General features: G+C 42.9%; 2 protein-coding genes across 4 annotated transcripts in view; both read right to left on the minus strand.

Moving 5' to 3' along the window:
* Positions 1 to 103: 103 nt before the first annotated feature.
* LOC135378231 (geranylgeranyl transferase type-2 subunit alpha-like) lies at positions 104 to 12,191 on the minus strand. Its single transcript, XM_064611185.1, has 13 exons — positions 11,962 to 12,191; positions 11,711 to 11,821; positions 6,990 to 7,114; positions 6,712 to 6,896; positions 6,048 to 6,242; positions 5,885 to 5,968; positions 4,542 to 4,624; positions 4,362 to 4,454; positions 3,845 to 4,008; positions 3,688 to 3,776; positions 2,930 to 3,058; positions 2,506 to 2,778; positions 104 to 525 (listed from the first exon to the last, which is right to left on the minus strand). Exons 1-13 carry the CDS (start codon positions 11,962 to 11,964, stop codon positions 365 to 367), a joined length of 1,695 nt encoding a protein of 564 aa, XP_064467255.1. The 5' UTR covers positions 11,965 to 12,191; the 3' UTR covers positions 104 to 364.
* Positions 12,192 to 13,663: 1,472 nt separating this feature from the next.
* LOC135378232 (uncharacterized) overlaps positions 13,664 to 23,419 on the minus strand; it is a 34,925-nt gene continuing 25,169 nt past the window's right edge. For all 3 annotated transcript variants that reach the window (XM_064611186.1, XM_064611187.1, XM_064611188.1), the window contains 8 exons: positions 22,391 to 22,448; positions 22,264 to 22,330; positions 19,776 to 19,838; positions 19,371 to 19,628; positions 17,524 to 17,616; positions 17,328 to 17,434; positions 16,341 to 16,461; positions 13,664 to 13,897 (listed from right to left, as the gene is read on the minus strand). In XM_064611186.1, coding sequence (XP_064467256.1) covers positions 13,832 to 13,897; positions 16,341 to 16,461; positions 17,328 to 17,434; positions 17,524 to 17,616; positions 19,371 to 19,628; positions 19,776 to 19,838; positions 22,264 to 22,330; positions 22,391 to 22,448 — 833 coding nt within the window. In that variant the 3' untranslated portion in view covers positions 13,664 to 13,831. The remainder of the gene's footprint in view (positions 13,898 to 16,340; positions 16,462 to 17,327; positions 17,435 to 17,523; positions 17,617 to 19,370; positions 19,629 to 19,775; positions 19,839 to 22,263; positions 22,331 to 22,390; positions 22,449 to 23,419) is intronic.

Here is a 23,419-nt window from a genome sequence, read left to right on the forward strand (position 1 = left end):
GTTACCTACAGAAAAAGGAGATAACGAGAGAGAAGATCATAAAACTTGATTGAGATGCACACATAAGCACTTCTGTGGTGCTTCCAGAACATGAAGAAACAGATAAGATAATGCTCATATTTATTGGATTTAAAGCAACAAGCAATCACACACAAACATAATGTATCAAAATTAAAATACCATAAACTTGACAGTCCGTAAGCCATAAAACGTGCATGTTCACCGTGATGCATGTTGCCACTTTGCTTCTGAGAACATGCACATGAAACACTTCCGAAGTGCTTGCAGCTCTGGAAGTCCCTTGTACACAGTTGCTGTGTCATGCAGTATTTGTGTTACTTCATAATCGCAGTAACGTTGTGCCCTACTGACAATTCTCTCCATTAAGGGCCCTCAACTGGGGGATCACACCGCAAATAGAACTCTTGAAGCCGACGTCATCACATATTAGGTTTCCTTCCAGATGTAGTTCAACTAGTTGTGGGCAGGTTGCCAGTGATGCAATTCCTCCCGTGGAAGATATAGCTATGCCACAGTTAAGAAGTGTTTATTGGTTAATATTTCCCCAACAACAAAGTATAGGGTGACAAATCAGGTAGGGTAATACCCTTTTGCCACGTCCAGGCAAAATGCTCGAACCTAGATCAAAGATATTGTCCAATAAGCTAAAAAGACACCACTAAAAATGTTTTCTCGGTTGCCAGCATACAGGAAGTACACACCTTGACTTCTTACAGTTCAGACATAGTGTACACTTATTCTAACATCCTCAGTGAAGACATCAGACGTTTTTTTCAGTAATGTGCAGGCTCCTACATTTCAGTGATTTCTAGTGCTTACGAGGTTAGATTTTCGTATCGGAGGAGGGTATGTCGTGACGTCACCTATCTTCATGGCAGGGTCAATCATGTAACTAGTGGGTTATTCTACACTGAATTTCCCCTCCTCCCTTATGCTCTGCACCACTGTGACATAAGCACGACGATCCTCTGCGAGGGAAGTGTTCTCTCGCAAGCTCCCAGCCTACTGTGTGCAGGATTGACGCCAGCTGTTGTCCGCGTTCGTCGTGTCATGTTCGTGAGCTGGCAGTGGGGTAGCTGCTGCGTGTATGGCACGCGGCAGTCAAATTGAAGTCGGAACAAAGCATAGGGCTGTGCGATCACCAAAGTGTGATCCACTATAGAGGTCTGCGCAGTTGTGGGTGTACCCGCATTAATCTGGGATGTGCGGGTGCACTGTGACTTGATGCGGGTTGCTGGTAAAGTGCGGGTAAACCCACGTTGCCACTGCGGGGCGTGCGGGTACCCGCGCTATATCCACGTTCATGCTTTTTCGCAAAATAAATGTGCAAAAGGCCAGACTTCCAGTGTATTCTATGATAATTTGATGGCTGTTGTTTCAAGAATTGTGTGTCCTGCATTTGTATGTTGTATTTGCACCAAATGTAAAGTGCTATTAAACGTCTACAAATGCTTTCGTGTTTTTCTTTTTTTTTTGAGCTGCTGTACTCAAACTTGTGCAATTCGACTGCACGCCCGGGATTGCCCTACACCTCCTTGGTATTTTGCAATCCCCCCCTGAAATTTCTGATATTGCCCAATGCAGTTCGGCTACAAATACAAAAACACTTATAAACATGTATCCATAAACATATACCCCCTCCCTCTTGGAGGGTCAGTACCCCCCCCCCCCCCCCTCCCAAGAGGTCAATTTCTGGGGAACTACTGCTGCACGCCCCTATAGTGTGGGTCTGTGGATATACCCGCCCGACCCGCGGGTACAGGTAGCTCTACCAAAACTTGTGCGAGTGAGAGACGGTGTCTGCAGGTGCAGTGCGGGTGTGGGTCGAGAATTACGTACCCCGCAGATCTCTTACTATAAACCACATGTTGGGAGCCTCAGATACTGCAAAACTCTTTAACTTTGATGAAAGATGGAAGTCACTGAAAAGGTTAGCCAGCTGTAGGACTGTAGGACATCATTAATTTCTTAGGCACTTTGAGGCTTTGTATGTATTTGTCCTTTCTATGTGTTCCAGCCTCAGAACATCAATTTCTGACCTTTAACTTTGCAACCTCAATTTTTCGCAAATCGCGTATAGGACATACCGTATATTCACAGCCACTAAAGCTAGCAAGCTCTGGATGCTAAAATTCGTGGCTTAGTTTGCATACTTCGTGATAAGCCACGAAAATGCCCATGGCACGGATTTTGGCGGCCAAGTGTTTTAGCAGTTTGTTTTGCAGTTTGTTTTAGCAGTTGTCCTAGATGTGTAGAGCAGTTTAAATGCTTACCAGTGACCTGTACAACCAAGTGCGAAGATAAACTTTGTGATTCCAGCATAGTTTTCAAAGTGACAAATCTTGATAGACATGTTTGTGTGCCCTTAAGATTTGTGAATTTCATAATTTGCAAAATTCACAAAAAATTAAGGGCTCACAAACAATAAAGGTTTTACAGTATGTATATATGAGGAGATAACCCCAAATTTCTTGAAAAGGATACAGTTCCTTCTGAGTGACAAGGTTGTAAGCTCAAGCAGGTTGTCCAGTCCAACGCAGTCCTCAATCTTGTTGTCATTAGCAGTGAGGTTACGAAGGTTGATAAGGCAGCACAGGGGACGCAGCGAGGTAAGAGCATTGTTGCTGAGATCTACCTGCTGCATCAGCACCAAGTGGTCTGTATGTCGAATGCTTGTCAGTCCACAGTTCACAAACGCAACACTCGAGCTGTGGTCTTCTAAGTTCTCGATGATCCTCTCAACTGCAAACTTGGACACTAGCAGAATACAAGTCACAATGGTACTGAACTATGTGTTGTTACTGATTAAATGCACTGCACGTTTTAGATTTACACACGCTCACAACATCAGCAAAAGTTCTGCATTCCGTAAATAATGTAAATAAACAAAAAATTTGCAATAGCTCACTTAAATCCTGGTAATAATTCTTCCTTGTGGAGTCAACTTTACAGAGTTGTGACAGGAAATCTTCAATTTCAGTTTTGTGTTTCTGCCCATCCAATGCTCTCATGAGGAGAACACAGGTCAGCAGGGGCCCTTGTCAAAGAAACAGAAAGGAAAGACATGTGAACATGGCTAGTTATATTTTGTCTGTGTACCTTATAGAAGTGTACAAACAGTGCACAAATGCTGTACAAAGTGTACAGCATTTGTATTGAAACTAAAGTAAATAAAAATAGCATATTGGGAGTCAACCCATACACTGCTGGGCATATAACACATTTTAAAGTTGTGTCAAAATTGCCAACTGGTTCAATGCTCCTCTGATAAACCATGAAAATTAAAGACCCTGAGCTCGTAACGTTTAGAAATGCCAATATCACTTGCTAAGCATCGTGTGTGTGACAGCTTGAATAGTTTTATAGCAGTCTTTGTTACGACATTGATTTTGCTGTTTTCTTTTGTTTTGTCTTTTTTACAATTCTGAAGCACAACATACACTTTTGTTCTTACATCTTTAATAAATATGCCAAACAACTAGATCTAAATGATAGCAACCATGAAAAAAGCTGCACGTTATCAAATTAGCCATTTCAGACTAGCCATTTCTGCCACTGTTCGGCATGCGGTTTACAATAGCGCTGTTTTAAGGGCTTCACAGTTCCGAGTTAGAACCTGTTTGCATACAACAATTTGGCAAGCAAATATGTAAAACACTCACTGACATTTATTATCAGGTTCAAGCTGGTGAAGCTGTTGGCAGGCTTCCAGTTCATCTTGTAGAACCGATGTCCTGGCTGCACTTAGTTCACAACTGAAACAACATGAGCAGCATTTCCGGGAAAGCATCGTAGAACGCCCACTGTACACTCAGTCATTTACCTGAATAACCGATTGCGAGGTATCTTCCCAGAATACTGCGCCTCATGGTCAGATGCACACAATGATACTGTGGCAGAGGCCAGTACGACATCGGAAGATTGAAGGAAGACTTGGAACATATAATCACAGTCTCCAATGAGGATGTCTTTGTTCATTTTATGACACTGCAAACGTACATTTAGCAATCAGATCAGGACTGCAAGTTGACCTTGTTGGTTAATAGTTATGGTGACAACCAGTGCTGGGCAAAGGCATAAATACCTAATAAACACACTTCAATATGCATACACCTCTCTCTCTCTCTGCTCAGTGCTCTGCCCTTGCTCAGTTTTCAGCATACAGTAACTTTTTTTTTTACAATATAATACTAATAACATAATACTTTTTTTAGAATATTGATACAGTGATTTACTAAACATTTAATTATTTTAAGAACAGAGCAATTTACCACTAGTCATTACTGTAATATTTAGTAATGGTGCTGTTTTGTGCAAAAATATCAGAAATCACTAGGTACCCAAAGAGATGAGGAACATGGCCTTCCTGGAGCCTCCCACTTTGTGGGTACTGACGTGCCATTGATCTTCAAAATGAGTTGCATCTGATCAAGCTGAAGCAGAACATAAATGAAATTTCATACGCAAAGTCTCACACTACATGCACAGATAATGTGCAACAAGTAGATCTGTGCACTTGCCCGAATAGGCTTTGTAAGGTTTATTATGATTTGATGCTTGCTCCTTGACACACGAAACAGAAGGAAGTCCAATGGTGGGCTTTCTGTAATCACAAGATACACAGTGCTACAACTATACTGTCATTCAAATACACGAAACTCGCTTCCTTGCTCCTGATACCACATTATGCAATATCTAAGACAATATCAGCTGTATCACAAGGTCTTATTCCATGGTAGAGCATTGTCTTACTGAACACAGACCATGGATAAAAGGGTGTACTTGGTCTACAGCAATGCTTTATTACAAATGGTGGTATGCAGGGCACACTTGCATGAACGCTGAGGAAATTCCTCGGTGCCATCCTCAGTAGCTTTGGCATTGCTCAACGCACAAGAAACGTGTCCGAGGCACTATGAAAGCTACTGAGGACAACATTGAGGAATCTCCTCGATGTTCATGCAAGTGGGTCCTGGTCTTAGGGGACCTAATGCATGCCGGATATACACATGCTACACCTAATGCATGCCACAGCCACAGTTTTTTTTTTTTTTTTTGTTCTCTGTTAGTGCCGTGAAGCAACTGTGGCTATGAGCGGCGTACAGATGTGGAAAGATGGAGAGAGGACAGCAGGAACGAGCGGGGGACAGGGGGTTAGTATGCGTCCTGGGCCATCTTCAGGGGGAACTTTGCCGACATTTGTCTAGAAAGTTTGCGGCAAACCCAGGGAAAACGTCAGACAGCACAGCCAGTGGTAGGATTCAAACCCGCCACCACCCAGTCTTCAGCATGACCTTGGCTACCACCAAAGAGGGGGACGCCTTAACCCGCTCTAGCATGCCGGTGATCAGCCACAATTTGCACTGCTTGCTTGCAGTGTATGTGTCAGAGCAGGATACATTTTTCAACAATCACAGTGGGCTCCAATTATCATGCCTTTTTCAAAACTGTGTAAGTCCTTTGTTTTTAGCATTCCATAGTTGAAGCATACATAGCAAGCATAGCATGCTAAAGTAGTCTAATGCCCCTCCTAGTGTGTTCCCGTGACCCCTGCCATCCAGCGCGCCCTCTGGGAAACGCGTCCGGGGTGGGCCACCCTTCTTGCACACCTTTAGAACAGCCTCTGCATAAATAACTCGAACTTTACATTTCTTTTTCTTTTTTTAAGTCTGAACACCTCCATTTTTCTTTGGGCATGACATTACACAATTGGCTTCTGCTATGCAGAGATTTTAATCGCACCCAGGCTAACTGTGAAGCAGCACAGCAATATAATTGTGGGCTGAATTCCAGCAAAACTTGTACCTGAAGTTGTCAGGATTCAATCTACTGACCGTCTTGAGTGTTGGAAAGTGGTAGTTACCTCTGCCTGTAAGCCACCTGTGATAGAACCAGGCACTCTGGTCACTTGGGTCAGTAAATGTTGCATTTTGCACGAGGTTATACTCTGAAATTACAACCGCAAACCCCACTGAGCATATCTGCATGCGCACTGTACGCATCCCGAGGGAACTCTAGTGCCTTACCCTGTAACAAAATCTCTTCTCTGACACTGCCTTGAACAGCACCGGGAAATAGTTTAGGCAGCAGAAAGCTGCGGTAATGCCAAGCCGAGTAGTTAGAGAAGTTTGCAGCAATTTTCTGCATTGTAAACTCCAATTCTTTCTCCAGGCTGACGTTTGCATGGTCACACACAAAGCGGCGGTAGTCCCAGCAGTGAACTATGAAGCAATGAGTTTAAAGAGAGACAGGAATAAAAGTTGAAATGTACATTCAGACATGGTAGAATCACAAAGAGTTCTAATCTTAGCATTCTTGTCATACTAACAGTTAAAACCCAGCTAGTCTCGTAACGGGTGCAATAGGTTTCATAACATACCTTTCTCACAATGTTGTTACTGTGTTACTGTTGACAGCACTGACAGCAACTGTGAAGTTGTTTTCAAAAATATGCTAGGCTGTGATCTTTATATTATGGCACTTGGTTGGAAACGTTTTGCTAAGTACATTTTTCAGCCTGACTACTCAAGGAGAAAGCAAAGGCAGTTAGGTCTATAGGTTAGCTCTACCACAGATAAAGATTGATTTAGCACATTTTGGAAACAGAACCCTCATCCTAGACTTCCTTATAGACTCATGCGTCAATCTCATTTCCCTCACCAAATTTTCTCAATATTAAAACATCCTTACAATTGCGCTCATCCATGTCAAGGAAGAGATTGCAGAGGGAAAGCTCCTTATCCCAGTCCATTGCAGGAAAGGTTTCCATTGCCCAGGTACGGTGACTCCAAGCTCCATAAGATTTTGGGTTTTTCTGAAGAGCTAACTCGGTGAGCTGCAGCTCCATTCTGGCCAGTTCCTTCAAGTTATTTTTCCTGAAAAGATGTGCCTTATCAGTAATCTACAATAAAATAGCTATGACAACTGAGAATTGTTATGTTATTCCCTTAACCACACAATACACTTGCCGTTCAACGAAATATTTGTCAAAGACTTCTCGGCGCACATTCCACAGTGTAGCATCATCTGGGTTGCTCATTAATACTTGGCCTGTGATTTTCAGAAGTTCATCATCCAATTCTCCCCTTTGCCTCTGGAAGAAACCAGGAGGCAGTGTGTACTGGTTTGTGACACTGCAAACTATAACATACAACATTACATCGTCTGCTTGCTTGCTGGCAAGCTAGCTATATGCACCACACTGATTCACTGTAGCCCATACTTAGGGTACTTCGTTTTCGGGTTAAACCCGATTTTTCAGGGTAGTTCCCCCTGAACAAATTTTCAAGTATTCGGGTAAAACCCGAAATTCTAGCGGGCCTTCAACTTGTCGTTCTCAGTAAACTGTCGGAAAAGTGAATCAAAATATCAGCAAAGAGAGCTATCTGTGGCAACATATTTGTGTGTTTGTTTATGATCCCCTCCTGCAGGAGTGAAGAGCTTTTGTGAAGCACGGGCAAGTGTTTGAATACTGCGGTCATTCACTATCCCAGTTACGAGAGGAAATATAAAGAGTATTGTTTCTCGTCCCAGTGTCATAGCAGTGGCTTGTTTCATATGCCTTTCGTTTCACCCGAAAATTCCCAGGTGACATATCAGACAGAGATCATAGCACCTGATTTTTCCCCGAATTCTCGTGTGTAAATAGCACCCAATTATTCCCTCCCGAATTTGAAAATCATAAAACCCAAAAACGAAGAACCCTACCCATTATTAATGGCAAAAGGGCAAAGGCAAGATGGTACATGATGAGACAAGGAAAACACTAGAAACACAACACTATCTGAAACTGTGTGTTTGTCATGTTTACATTATTCATACTTAGGTAAGTGTATTAACCAGGGCAACTACATAAAAATTACTTTTTTAACAAAAACAAAACACGTAAAACTTATTATATTGTTTATTTATTTACCTATCTGTACAAAAGCACAACATGCATGCATTCACTTGTGCTTTCAAGGCTAATGGTGCTCAATGCTTTCTATATGGGGTTCACTCATTTTATCAAATGTGGTTTCATTAACGCCGTTTCCTCACACTGCATTAACCCAGTTATCCTTCCAGACTTGCAGTGCATACTTAAACTACACTGATTACTTTTGTTAATTAAAAAAAAATTACTACTTATGATTTCGAAAAAGTAAAACACATCTCGCAGAAAACCAGACCAGTTTGTCCTTCAGAAGAGCTGCGCTTAAGAGCTTTGTAACAATTAGAAACGAGACTCTCCAAGCCTCACACACCAATCAATGTAACTTCTTGTGTGCCATTACCCATCACCTGAAGTATTGTCTTGAAGGTGTTACCTAACAGGAACTAAAACCATCTTAGTTCGTTCTGCATAGCCTCGATGCGTGGTAGAGTTACTTGTCCATAGTAAAGAAAACCAATGGATCCAAGATTCTGTGTGAAGCCAGATGTACTAAACGATAGTTACAGTTGGTGGGTTATTCAATTTCCATTCTGAGTTGTGTAATGTTGTAAGACCAGAAGCATTCAATACAAGATAAAAAGCAAAAAAAAACTCACAAAATATCTGTGACTCAGTAGCAACGTGCTAGTTGCCGATCTCAAGGATACTCTACATTCTTCTCAGTAAAAACTGCCACAAAGAAAAAGCTGATTGTACCACTTGATAATAGCAGCGAGTCAGGAGAATATGACACACCTTAAAACATAAGTGCAAAAATGTGGTGTAATGCCGCAGCGATTTTGTGAGGTAGAAAGATACATCATCTTTGCCCCCATCCTCACTTACGGAACCAGTCGCTCGTGACACTAGTTCTTCCATCTCGGCTCTACGCTTCTGACTCATCAAACTCGTATTCGCAGAGTATTAATTTCTACAAATTGCTTGTTCCAGCCAACTGTACTGACAAACTGCAACTGAACGCCCTAGCAGTGAATTAATTGCTAAAAGGTATCATCCGTGAAAAATTCACAAAATGGTATGCTACATGTCTCAAGGCTATGCTGGACAAGAACTGATCTCCTTTCGAAGTCAAGGTGGACCTCCGTGCTGAGACTATATATGAAACCCATTCATGCTACATGGTTGATTGAAGCTTTCCAGGAAGCTGCGTGTGTGACCCAGTATTCTTTCAGGCTTTGTGCAAGCAGGACTCTGGCTCCAAGAATGTGGGATAAATGTGAAAATAAAGGAATATGTATTCTTAGTACTTTTTGTTGCTTTCTGACAATTTAACTGGCTGAAAGTATCTGGTCAATGCATCAAGGCAATGTGCCAATCAATCAAGGTACTGTGCCTCTTTATTCGCGAGTACAATTTTTTTTTTTTTTTGCTGTCGCAAAATTCGGGGGAAGTTAAACATTGCGAATAAGCAATACGTTTACAGTATTTAGAACCGCTTCATACAGGCACATTGCACCCATATTACTTACAAATACACTGCATGTAAAATCGGTTGCGAAATTTCATGCTGGAAATGTTACAAATTTCTGCAGTGTTGCATGTCTTGTACTAATTACACACAAAAAGTATGAAATATAACAGATGTTGCCCAGAAGTTCATTTTCAAAGGGACAGCTGCATATTTCTGAGTGCCAGATGTCATATGGGTCTTGGCATTAGTTGAGTGTTCAAAGGTGGTACAGCTCCTGTCAACCTTAATAATAACACTCGAAAAAATATGGTCGCGTTCCCGAGCGCAATTACACCAACCCTTCGGGCAATGAGGAAATCTTAATTGAACAAAATCATTGTTAGTTTAAGGCAAGGATTTTGTTAACATAACATTTCCCCGGTGCCCCCAGGGCGGCTGTTATCGCGCTTGGAAATGAGACCAAATTTTTTTCTGGTGTTATTATTAAGGTTGACGGGAACTGTACAAAAACAGTTAGGGTCAGCTCTCACTTGCCGACGCCCGATGCAACGTCGTGAGTGGGCAGCAGAAGTAGAGGTGCATTTCCGCCGCCCCGTCACAACGCACGATTTTCATGTTCCCACCACAATGGCATTCCATCGTGCAAAGCAGATGAAATATCAGGAGACGTGGCCTTTCTGTGTCACCTTATTATCGCCAGTACAGTCAAACTCCTTTACAACGAAACTCAGGGGACAGCAAAAAAAAATTTGCAGTAAAGGTATTTTCGTTAAAAAGGATGTCCATTATTTGACCTATAGGGCTCCAGCAGGACCGCAAAAAAATTTGCTTTAGTGGTATTTTCGTTAAAAAGGTGTTCGCTATAAAGGAGTTTGACTGTATATCGTTCTTGGCAGCTCTCGCCGACATCATGAAAGAAGATCGTCATGGCAATTTTTTGTCTCGCCACCCGCTCATGACATCGCATCGGACCAACGCCAACTAGATACAGAAGGCCTGCTTATTGCCTCCTCTCTCTCCTTTGCTACGTGGACATATAAAGTCAGGATTTGTCTGCTACAGCGATTCGCCGTTCTGAAAATTCACGAACTCGCAAATGATTGCAGCTTACTTGGAACCTGTAGACTTGAATCTGTAGATAAAAAGTGCAACACACGTTCCAGAAAATCAATCTTGAGAAAGATGTGCGACTGTTTTGCACTTTATTTTAAAGTTGTCCCATTTAGTATGCTGGGGACGTTCAATCACTACTTGCAGACGACGGTGGTTCGTCTCCGTGGCTACGACCGCTGAAAGCACGTTCGTGATTGGCTACGGCCCTTGAAAACACGATCCCGATTGGCTGACTCTTAGTTGTTATGTCACGTCGACGAGTGAGCAGGCTTTCTCTATCTAGGTGGTGTTGGTCGGGCACCGCCAAGTGAGAACTGGGCCTTAGACATGTTATACTCGTTATATACTTCCGCTTGCCTCTTACAATAATGGGAGAATTCTTGGCATAAATTTTTGAACAATTTCAGCTCTCGTCTTCTGTGAGAAATTATAGACTTCTTAATATTGATATCAATGTAATAATATCAGCAGAGGTTCAGTCACCAGATCCACAGATGGAGTAACCTGTTTCACAAGGATAAAATAACTAACCGTGCTTATCAGCAAATAAGGGAAACTTGCTTCAATTATCGGCTTCATGTTCTTCTTTTACATATCTAATTTAGTCTATCTGTACAATTAACATTTTTGAGAGGTAACTCAAATTATCTGTAACTACTTAAATGCTAATTGATAAATCGTTGTCATTTCATTTTCATATGCGTGTTAATAATAGGCACCGACTGTGTGTGTGGGGGGGGGGGGGGCTGAGCCCCCCACAGTCTGACGTTGTAAGGCATATATGTGAATTGCAGTCAGTCCACCTTGGGCTGGAAAACAACAAACCCACCCTCCCAGCCACACCTTTCCCAGGGGGTGCCAGGTCCCCTCCGGGAAGTCTACCTAGCTGACACTCAAGATGAAAGTTTCGAGGGATATCCTCAGAATCGCGTTTCATGCGAGTGATCATGAAAATCCTGTAAAAATTTGCCTCACAATGCGGAATTCCCGACCTCTGCGTATGAAGGGGGAGGTTTGCCCCGGCCCTCTCCGGCAGATTGCAAACTCTCCGCCTATGCTGTTGGTTGTACGCTCTTTGGAACTTGAACTCTCTGCTGCCCCTTGAAAACATTCTGGAAACGCCCACGACGGGAGTGCGACAGAATGGCTTTCGGAGAAGCGCGTTCGATTATGTCCCGAAACAGTTGTACACATCACTTACTGAATGCTTGTTGTGCGAACTACTGTACCTTTTCTTCGATCCGGTTAGAAGCAGACCTGTATTTCTCAAGCTTCTTTTCCCGCTCTTTTCTTTTCTCCTCCTCTTGCTCAGCAGTTGTCTTCACTTTCACTCTTCCGTGCTATGAAAATGAACATGGAACTGTGCGATCGCAAAGTGGCTCAAGGAATGTAGTTGGGCTATTTTTTGTTGGTACTACTGGTATTACTCCTACTGCATTTATAAAGAGCGTTGAATGTATCAAAAATGCCATTTACTTACCATGGTTCAGGAATCCAGCAATGTCACTTTTCGTAAAAATGTGATGATGTCGCTTGTAAGTTTTTGTTGCAGAAATTCACAATGTGCTAGCAGTGCTAACCTACATGTATTTGCTTTGTGTTACTCCTCTGCGTTATGCCGTTGTGGTGGTTGCGGGGTTGTGACTCACGAAGCAAGCGTACGTCGCGAAGCAGGCAGTGGAGGCTGCCATATCGTTGGTCATAGTTGCCAAACTCCCATTGCATGTGCGGCTATGCGGGCAGCGGGATTTTGAATAAGTTTTGTCACTCGGATAATTGGCTCGGGCCTTGTAAGGCGAATAGCAGATATTTGCACAGAATTATTCCAGTGGAGTGTAAGGATCCCGTATGGGGAGTGACACCCTTTTGCGGGCTTTTCAGTGGGAGGCGAGAACGTGAGCCCTGGGCAGACTTCACAAGGAACTGCCCACCCACATTTGCCTTGCAGCGTCAGAGGAAAACGCAGAAAAAAAAAAAAAAAACTCGGGAAAACACTGACCAGGTGCCTGGATTCGAACCTGGATCACCTCCCAGTCCAGGGACGTCGGAAGGTGGGGGCAGGAGGGGCCCTGCCCTCCCTGAACTTTCGCTCTGAGGGTCCCGCCACCCAATCTTTCATCCGTAAGTTACATCCTAGACAGATTCGCTTTCAGCGCTGTTACCGCAGAATCAAAGTGAACACCAGCTTCAAAATTCACCCAAAAAGGTACTATCGCTCCAATTATCCTACATGATACTGTACGTGCAGACCTCCTATGAGAAGAGCAGCGACGTGCCATCCACTAGCCTTGCTTAGACGGTATAAGAAAACGCAGATGTGCTCTCCAGCAAAGGACGCCGCCTTGTTTTTGATCAATAGAAGCAGTTAGCTTGCATGAGACACCCTTTGCAGACAAATATTTGTACTTTTGACGAGAATAAAAATAACTCCACCACCCGCTTACTTCTATAAATTTGTCTTGCCACATTTAATGGAACCATAAAGTATTTCAGTTTGTGCTTCTCTGAACAAATTTTTTTCACCTCAAGGTAGCCAAGAACACTAGATGGTCTTCACTATCTGCGTTAAAACCTCCACAGTCATCGGATTGCTTGGAAGAGACATTTCTAGGAAGCGCATCAGTGACTCCCAGTTTTGTATTTCCCTCACCTCTCAATCTAGAACCTTGCACCGTAGTGATCTGTGTTAGGTTAGGGCCCTCCCCTTCCGACGCCTCTGTCCCAGCGGCATATCCAGAGTGTGGAACAACTGGCGGACATTCACCTGTCTCTTGTCCATCTGTGTACCTTCGTCGCTGAGCTAGTCATAGTTTCTACACCATACACATCGCCTGCTTTTTTAACCATTCTTTCAGGTGGCACCATGGAGCTGTAGCCCATTCCCCATTTTGAATAAAATAGAGATTTTGGGAAAATCAACATTCAGACGGACACTTATTTATACATCAGTACATATGTACAGGTATTAAAAATATTGGAACACAAAATGCTACATAGATGCTAATAACGTACACAGTAAAATTAATAAAAGCATGAATGAACACAAGTAGTTCCTGCATAGCCCACATTCATTGAATCATAACTCACATGCAACTTTTTCCATTTCATTAAAAAGCCTTTTCATTCAGTGTCATACGTGTAAAAATTATAGTAATGCCACAAATAACTTCCATAGTACATCCTCACTTGTATACATTTTTTTAATGTAGTGACTTTGTAAAAGCCTAAACAAAACCTGTTCCACGAGTTCCAATATACATGATGAACCAAGACATTAGTACTACTTGACCGGAGAGAAAGTGCCAGCAACTGTTTGAAGCCTTGCAAAAGTGGAAGACCATGAGCAGAGTTCAGTTTTGCTGAACCTTGCTGAGCAGGTCGTCGTACATCTGCGTCAGCTGAGAGTTCTCTTCAATCTATGAAAAGGAAAACAAGATTGAATTAAGTGGGGCACTTAACCATCATAGCAATCCTGTGCAGCTGGGAGGCAGAGTAAGCTCAAATTTCTGGTTCATGCAAACCACAGGCAAAATGCATGAGGCATAGCACTAAATTTCCCCCAAACTTTTTCCCATACAAGTTTGGTACAAAGATAGTTCGGACAATCGTGTCGGCCGTATGCAGCTGTTTTTCTCACTTTTTTGTAAATTGGATTGCATGGTGACAATACACTGCAGGGCAAAAATATTTTGCATGGTGGCTCCTGATTGACATCTTGACAGATCTTGTTGCTTAGTCTGTGTCCTTTGCATCCCTTCAGTTTTTAAGTTGCAAGTTTATAAACAATAAAGCAATATTACCTTGTGAATTGACTCTCAACACAATGGGTGAAGGCAGGTATAGGTATCTTATTGGAGGATTAAATTAGCAATATTTAGATTTCTTAAAAAGCTGAATGTTCTAATGTACACGATTTCATGATTGCCTGAAAGCCCACAACAGTACAGACTGTTGAACAATGGGTGGCAGCTGGAAGTATGGCATGATAAGAGCAGACCGACTGACTGAGATTGCTTAAAATAGCTGTTCGCTACTATGTGCTGACAAAGATACTCAGCTATGTGTATTAAGGTCAGTGAAACTTACTGAGGAGCAGTAGACAGTGTCTCTAAGTACTGTATATGCATGTTTGATTGGTAGTTACAGACCACCACATCATGAATTCAGAGAAGGGTCCACTGGCACAGAAGAGCTTATCAGATCTCGTTTATAGCAAGTGAGGATTTGTTTTAATGGGGTAAAAGTAACTAATTCAGAGTGTCTACCAAATTGCAGCTTTCAAATTCCTCGAGTTTCCCAGGTTTTCAGTGACTAATTAAAGCAAATTCCCTGACCAAAACAAAAGGGAACTTGGTGCCTGCTGCTAAGTTTAGATACAGACTCCTCATAAGATAATTTACCGAGTATTAGTAAGGCTGCCCCACTTTTCTGCCTCTGAGCTTGCCGTATTGGCGAAGTGCTACGCACGGAGATGGTGCTGGGGCGTGGTCGCTGAACCCCTTATTTGCTGCGCATCGTCTCCGATTTTCCATGACTTCAGCTGCTTTCTTGAAAGCTCCCCGATAATGCCCTGACTTTTGCAGTTGCATCAAAATTCCCCGACAATTATCCGTTTTCGAAGACTGTAGACACCTTGCTAGTTGCAAGGAAGTGACCATTATGGGTACCCAATGTGCACATTGTTGTAACAAACTGCCATGCACATGGCCCTGACACACTGGCACATTTGAACTCCTTTCCATTAGGGGTCCTTTACAAAAGGAGTTCGTGCTGGCGACACACGGCAAGGGCAAACTCCTTTTGGCATTTCGTTTGAAAAATACACCCAAGGATAAACAAGAAGATATAAAGCAGTCAGGGTAGTTAGGTAATAGTAAACACAACGATACGACCAATGAATTCGAAATACGTACTGCAACTGCAATATGTGCACGCAGACCGAGTACATACTTGGAAAACCAAAACATGGTCTAGCCTTCGTTCCAGAGTATTGTTGTATCGCCCTTGGTTCGAGGCTACACCATACGCCTTTACAGATGAAAAAGAGAGCGCCAATCTCAGCTTCCCAAAAGGACCGCTTCTTAAAAGGAGATTCTCCTTTGCCGTGTGTCACGTCACGCAACGCCTTTCAATAAGGTGCCCCTTTGTGTAAAGGAGTTAAAACGTGCCCGTGTGTCAGGGGTATTAGTTGTTTCTAAGGACACTCCCAACAGGATTAAATACTAACTGATAAAACCATTTGACTGACTGACCATTTGATACTGGTTGCTGGTAAAGATACTGACTGATATGGATTGACAAGGAAGTCATTGGACCATTCGACCAAGAACGACGGACAGTCCTGATGTCCCTGTGTCACACATAATTAGCCAGTGACATTATCGATAAGCACCAATCAGGTCTTGTAAGTCAGTACACCCTTATCACTCAATTCGCATTCTTTAAAAAATCCTCTATGATACCACCCTTCAGACATCACGTAGTAAATGAATTTCCAAGGTAATATCTTTTTATTGTTATAAAATCACAAGGTGAATGCAGGAAGGATTAAAATTGATACGTAAATTACATTCCAGGGTACAGAGATTAAAAGCAGCAGGATTACATTCCGTGGTACAAAGGTCAAGAGTGGTGAAACTAAGATTAAATTCCACTGCACGAGGATTAACCACAACTGGAAAAGCTGTAGTTCCATAGCTTTCCCCGCCTTAGAAACCTTGTGAAGGTTCCACGCAAGGTGTAAAAAAAAATGCAAAATGCTTACGTAGCATTAATGCTGCCATGAATTCTTGTGCTTGTTAGTAGCCTTAAGTACAAAATCTTGCAATACATCACTGTAATTTGAATAGAGATGCTTACCTTCTGCTCCAAATGTTTTTCCAGGCTGTTTATCTTCATCTCCGCTTTTTTCATCTGAGCCTTCAGCACGGTGTTTTCCGCATCCATTGTCTTTCTCGAACTCTCAATTTCCTTGTTCGCCCTGGTCACAAAAACAAAACCTACTCAGAGAATTTCATTTCAGGAGACAAAATTTTAAATTTTCGGTGCGTTCCGTTGCTAGACTACACGAGTGACACTATAGTGGTCTTCCCAGCAGTGATGCACAAAGTACCCAAAACTGTGCTTAGAGTACCTCCAACTGAGTTAGAGCAGTAATCTAGGCAAGTCGGTACACCTTGAAGAGGGAAAACTTGCAATGTATGTGCATGCGGGAAAAACGGGACTAAGGAAGAGTTTGTAGTCTCCCCTCCTTGGTCTAAACCTTTCTGCTGGGTTTTCCCTCTAATTTGCAACGTTAGTTCGCACAGTGCCATGTGTCAGTTTGGTGGTGACAAAATTTTGATAAAGTGACGATGTATATACACACTTGACACTTGGTATACTGTGAAAAAGGAGGGCAGCAATCCATTTTCTTGTTAAAAATACTGCTTCTACATAGACACAAAACTTACTTGACATTTTTCATTTTTTGCATTTGCAGTTCAGTACTTTATGGACCAGGACAAAGTACACAATTTGAAAAGTACTTAAGTAAAGTACAAGTACTCAGAAATGTACTTTAACTAGTACTTGAGTGCTTCAAGAACTGCCCATCACTGTGCCCATGGACCCACGAAGGCCAGTAAATGCGACAACCAATAGCTAAAAGCACATCTGCAGTCCTGGCACAGGTCAAATTAAACTCAGGACTTTATACTTTGAAAAGTAAAAAATAAAAAATAAAAATCAAACTTCATGATCATAACAGCAACAAACTGCCACTCCTGCTGAGTGTCAGGTTCCTACTGTCCTCACAACAGCAAATGCACATTAACACACTCCAAAACACACTGGGACAGTTCATACGTCTCAATGGATTCCTCAGCTTTGGTCTTCAGTGTGCTCAGCATCTGGTTCCTTTTGTCCAACATTGTCTGAGCTTCAGTCAGCTGGTTCCTCAGAAGAGTTTCATTCTGGACAGAGACAAGAAGGCAGTGTCTTAACAAAAAAAGCAGAATCAAAATTGGCATATACAGGGATGTCAAGTAGAAAGAAGCAATACCTCCTTCATTGTGCGAATTATATCCTTCGCTTGTTCATACCGCCTGTGGAAGTCTGAAAATGCAGCTTCAACTCCTCTCAAGTCCTCCACCAACTGAAATTGAAGGAAACACAAATGAGGAACAACAGCAATTTCTTTCCATTTTATGCAATTTCTATCTTTCAATCCGAATTTTTGTTTTCTCGTGACATGCACGATCTCCGTGGACTGCGTAGTCGCCTACTCCGTGCTTTGGCGCAACTGCAGCACAAGCACACTGCACGGTACTGGATGGCGCAGCAACTCGTGATTGGCTCGGTTTGGCACAAATGGCACAGCACTTCCATCACTGCGTGTTACTCTTTGTTCTACAAAATTTGTTATCACAACAATATCCTTCAACGCTCTAATTTCTAGTCCATATTTCTTCACTGCTGGACCATGCACATGCACCCAGATGCTTTCAGTCACTTCTACCCAAAACCTGCTTCAAGTGGAACAATCTTCCAGTCTCTATTTCATCCATTACTGATTCTTCAATATTTAAGAACGCTGTGTGGTCACCATCACGTGGCATAGTGATTGTGCTGTATTTTTCTTTATAAATGTTCGGTATCTATGCAGCCCTACAATTCCCAACCAACTTGTGCTAAAAAAAACAAGCAAGGCAATGTCCTGTATCAATGTTCTATCCCACTTCTTAAAGTAGATTGTCACACAAAAGGATTGTCATTCGCATAAAGTCCTGTCTATTCCAACAGTTCAATGCTGCCACAGTAAAAACCTTGTCACGACAAAACAGGATACATGTAACTAAATTCGCGATGGAGCAAAATAATTTGCATTCCCCAGCAGAAGGACAGACACCAATGTATTTCAACTCCCACTACAACGAAATACTTTGTAGTCACCCCTTAGCTACAGCGAAAGAATGAGGTAGGGTTTATAACCCCAAAACAGACTTCACGAAATGAAAGGGGCGAAACCAGCATCCTGTTCCCGCGGCAAAGGAAGGGCACTCGCGATTAGGGTCAGGAGGAATCTGTCTACAAAAGGAAGCGAGTCATTGGAAGGTTTGAAATTTTGCTTTTGAGGTTTCTCCTTTCCCCCTTACATGCTGGTTTTGAACTGTCTGGTTGCAGTCAAGTACAGGACGAAGGCAACAGCAAATAGCATGAGACGCAAAGTGCCATCGTGAGCATGTGTTGAACCCTTCGTTCACGTGGCAGCATACGTGACGAAATCAGCCTAAATGATTTTCTTGACGTGGTCAAAGATGATGCAGCAACATGGAGATGGTGTCAGCCACTTGCAGGCAAGGCACCGACAACGATAGTGACAAACAACACAATGACGAAGACATCGAGCTGTGTGTGTGTTGACAGCTCATCAGGTGGTCAATGCTGTAGACATACTTCAACGTTAGGGAGACGTACGTAAAAGTTTGCGGAATTGCAACACAATATAAAGAAAGCTGCGGAGGCTTTGGCGGCATACAAACAATGAGACACCGCACATTCTAGGCATGTATTTCGCCTATTTCAAGTAAGAATAAAATGCTGTAGGTACCATTTGGCGCTAGCCAAGTTTTTCATGAAAAACTTTTCCAGATCGTAGCGGGAGTTAGACACTTGTGTACAGCATTTACCTTCGCAATTTGCGGCCTTTGACTCCATCCAACGAAACTTTCGATAAAACCAATGAAATTGCAGTCCCCATGAGTTTTGTTTTATCATGTTTCTTTTTTTTTTCAGTCTTCAACACGACCTTGGTTACACCTTAACCTGCTCGGCTATGCCACTGGTCATGCTGCTGTTCAATGCGGACGTTATTGGTGAGGTTTTTAGTGCAAGCGAATCACCACCCACCTGGTCCCTCTCCTTGCTGAGCTTTGCTATATCAGCTGTTAGGGACTGTCGTTCCTTCGCAGCACCATCACATGTCTTGACCAGTTCCTTAATAGCTTGGAACATATTGCGAATGGCGTTGTCTTGGAACTCAAAGCGTCGCTGCATTTCCTTGTGCTCTTCAGACTGTTCTTGGTCTTTCTTGAGCAGCCGTTCTTGGAACATTAGTTCCTGGAACTTAAGAGCCTGTGACATCTCCTTCTCAGAGAACATTTGTTCCTGGAAGGCAAAAAGAATGTTGAAGATTTCACCAACCATAAGGGTAAGCATTTTCTTTTCCTAGGTCTTTTTCTGTTACATTTAAGCAATATGAGATGCTAAATTCTCGAATTCAGACAGCACATTTGATACTAGAACTGCACACACCTCTGTCTTCACTTGAACACTTCCTGCAGTAACTGATGTATCACAAAGGTCCTGGGAAGGTTCCTGGTAAATATTTCAATGAAGCAAGCAAGTGCATGAGCTGGAAGCCAAAATCTCACTCACATACATACAGCAACAGTAATGTGTCAACAGCACCCGTTTGAGGGCGCAGTTTCGAAAGCAAGGCCAAACAAACATTACATTGTGCCAATCATAATCCAGGAAGTCATACTACGACAAGGCAACAACAATACTACAGCTGTTTAGGTTGGCATTACCCCAGCAGCACATAGTCACAGTAGTGCAATCTAAATCACGATGTAAGGTATGGCTACTGCAAGTCTGTCCTCTTATTAGTTAAAGATACGTAATACTGCAGGATGGAAAATCTTTGCAGTAACATGCTGACTTCCTGCATTTGGCTATAGACCTTGTCACATTACTCTCAAACCCCCCAGCCTCCATGCACTCCTTAGCCTCGTTCCCAGCGACAACACAACCAGGGTGGACTGCCAAAATATCTTCCCACTGGGATGAATACTGGTGGCAGCTGCCTTTAATGAGTATGACTGACAATAATGTAACATTCCATATAACTAGCCACCTGGTAAACATTTGAGTAGCGTATAAACATTAAAAAGATCAAGGAAAAAGAATACTGCTTGCTTCCGCGTGCAATATGCGCAGCTGTTCACATGAGGAGTGCTGGCCGATGCGATATCTTCTCTACACCAGTTCCCGAGCGGGTGAAAATGAACGGGCACGAAGTGAACACGAACGGACACAAAAATGAACGAAAACACACATGGGAAAATGAAGAAACTCTGCAACCGGCAATCCACATGTGCACAGTACCTGTGACTACCACGTGGTGGCAGCACTAATGGCAGCGCCCATTCCTTGAATTGCGTTTTTGTGTATAGGTGTGATAATCGAGCATAACCCTATTAGTACAGAATGTGGGAAGTTATTCATCGGTTGCCGCAGAGTCACACTGCACTGAATAAGGCATAAGTAATATGTACACATGTGAATCAAGGCATTTAGTGTTTGCTAGTGTTAGTGTTCAAAATAAAACAACCCTCACTGAATGAGGCATATCACGACAAGACCAGTAAGACTTATCATCAAGTATACAAGCATTTTCACATCTCCAGCTTTGTATGGATACCTGGATGGCAGTTAAATCCCCCAAACAAGCAATACTCAAAAATATTTCTGTAATTATCCTTAACATTATCCCATGGTGTTCAGAATCCTCATATTCGAAGAGCATTTTGCAAAACATACGATTCAAAGTAACGATTCATGAGAAACTGCATTTCAATTTCTTATGTAAACAGAAGTAAAATGGGCCATCACCAGACCGCGGAATTATATGCACTAAAAACCCACTAAATATGCATGCAATCATGCAGCAAAAAATGGGAAAACATGCAAATAAACATGCAGCAAAAAACGACTAAACATGCATAAAACATGCAGCTAAAGTGGCAAAGCAAGCATTAAACATGCTGCAAATGCGTCAAAAAGTGTAGAAATATGCAATATGCACATGGTTTATTTTCATGCGTGTTGTACAGAACTTCAGGGTACACTCTACATTTAAAACATCAATAATGACTAGAAGAATGAATGTTACAACAAACTACTTGTAGTTCTGGTGACAATAGACCACGATATACTGTTCCACATCTGGTCGCACCAGTGCGACCTACGTTTCCATCTTTTTTTTTCTTTCTATTTCTGTTCTATTCCATTCTACATATACTGCTCCAAGCTTTCGGGGGCTGAAACTATCTCTCTGTAAGCATAAGCTTGTATGCTGAAAAGCTCTTCTCAACAACATTGCTTTGGTGACCAAGGAGATAAACGCTGGGATTCTCTGGTACCTAATCCCCTGGGGATTCACCTGGCAATATGAATAGGAATCGTTCTCTGACAAAAGGGTCCGGCTATTGACAAGCAAGGCCAAGCGTGGGACCAGCCTATTGTACCAGATGACCGGATGCGCGAATTCCCCCCAAAAAAGAAAGGGGGGGTTAAGTTCTACCGAGCTGAAAATCTGGACACGACAGGGAAGTGTGCTGGACACAGCTTGACGACGAAGAAAAGTATTTTGAGTACTGTATTTTGAGTACGCACTCAAGATGCGTACAAGTCAGAGACGACTCCAATGCTGGTTTCGCATGCGTCTGTAGCGAACGCAGCCTTCCGTGCGTCTTCACGCACGCGCGCATTTATGCACAAACATGCAGTATTCTTACAAACCTGCACTAAAGTCCGAAACATGCATTTTCGTGCATTTTAAAACCTTCACTAATGCATTCATATGGCCTCAAAACATGCAAATATATTGCGTTCGAAGCTCTGCATGCCCCGGAAAGAAACATGCAAAACATGCAAATCCGCGGTCTGGTCATCACTTACTCCCGCTGTGATCAATTCAAAGCAATGCATCTACATAGGGTTTGCAATAAATACCTACCACCTTAGGGGAGGTACTCCAGTCAATCAATTCTACAGATTTTGACTTGGCACAGGGCACGTTAGGACTGCAAAAAGGAAAGCACCAGGGTAGTCCCACATTAAAGAAATAGCAAAATGAAACTTACTGTGGTGCAGGAGACTTCGAGGCAGGAGAATTTTCTTCTTTGACTTCTATAGTAGGAGCTGCAATTGGTAACCAGTAGTCGTGTGTTTGGACATGCAGGCACAAAAGATTTATATCATGATACCAGGGGCGTTCAAGTCAAACAGGGACTTTTTCATCATTTTCACACGCGACAGGCCTCCGCGTTCACCACGTAGTGGTCCAAAGTTTGTGCGAAACAGAGCACACGTGCTAGACAAGATGGCCGACAACGAGGTGAGCGCGCACATCGAACCGCGAATTGTCATGAAGTTTCTCGTGAATAAAGGCGTAAAGTCATCTGAAATTCACAGAAGACTTCAGGCTCAGTATGGCCACGATACACTTAGCCGCAGCAAAGCGTTTGAGTGGTGCAAACGGTTCCGAGACGGCCGTACATCAGTGCAGGACGATCCCGGCCGTGGCGGCTCAGCGCCCAGTGTCAGAGTTCCTGAGAACATCCAACTTGTGGAGCGCCTGATCCTAAAGGACCGACGGATAACATGTCTCGAACTGGCTCCAAACACTGACCTTTCTGCGGTAACGTTGAACACTATCATTCATGAACACCTCCAGTTTCGGAAAGCAGGGCCTCATCACCAAAGGAGTCCTCCTCCTACAGGACAATGCATGCCCAGATACCGCGCATCTCACGACACGCACCTTAAAGGAACTTGGCTGGGAGTTGCTGCCACATCCCCCTTACAGTCCAGACCTCGCCCCCAGCGATTTCCATCTCTTCGGGCCACTGAACGCGTTCCTTGGGGGCCGCCACTTCAGCTGCGACGACGAGGTCAAGAATGCGGTCCGATCATGGCTGCTACGCATCGGTAAGGATTTCTACGCTGCTGGCATCCAAGCCCTCGTGAAACGCTGGGACAAGTGCATTAGTGCCCAGCTGGACATTACGTTGAAAAATAAAACTAATTTCTCACCTGTAAGTTCATTTTACTTTTGCGAAAAATGAAAAGTCCCGGTTTGACTTGAACGCCCCTCATACATATAGCAATTA

The sequence above is a fragment of the Ornithodoros turicata genome, chromosome 1, assembly GCF_037126465.1.
Source record: "Ornithodoros turicata isolate Travis chromosome 1, ASM3712646v1, whole genome shotgun sequence".
Classification (NCBI taxonomy): Eukaryota; Metazoa; Arthropoda; class Arachnida; order Ixodida; family Argasidae; genus Ornithodoros; species Ornithodoros turicata.

Coding starts and splice junctions, on each gene's coding strand:
- LOC135378231 (XM_064611185.1), bottom strand. Junction 3,777..3,844: donor CCTCGCAATCGGTTATTCAG/GTAAATGACTGA, acceptor ATGTTGTTTCAG/TTGTGAACTAAGTGCAGCCA. Junction 3,059..3,687: donor GCTTGAACCTGATAATAAAT/GTCAGTGAGTGT, acceptor TTCTTTGACAAG/GGCCCCTGCTGACCTGTGTT.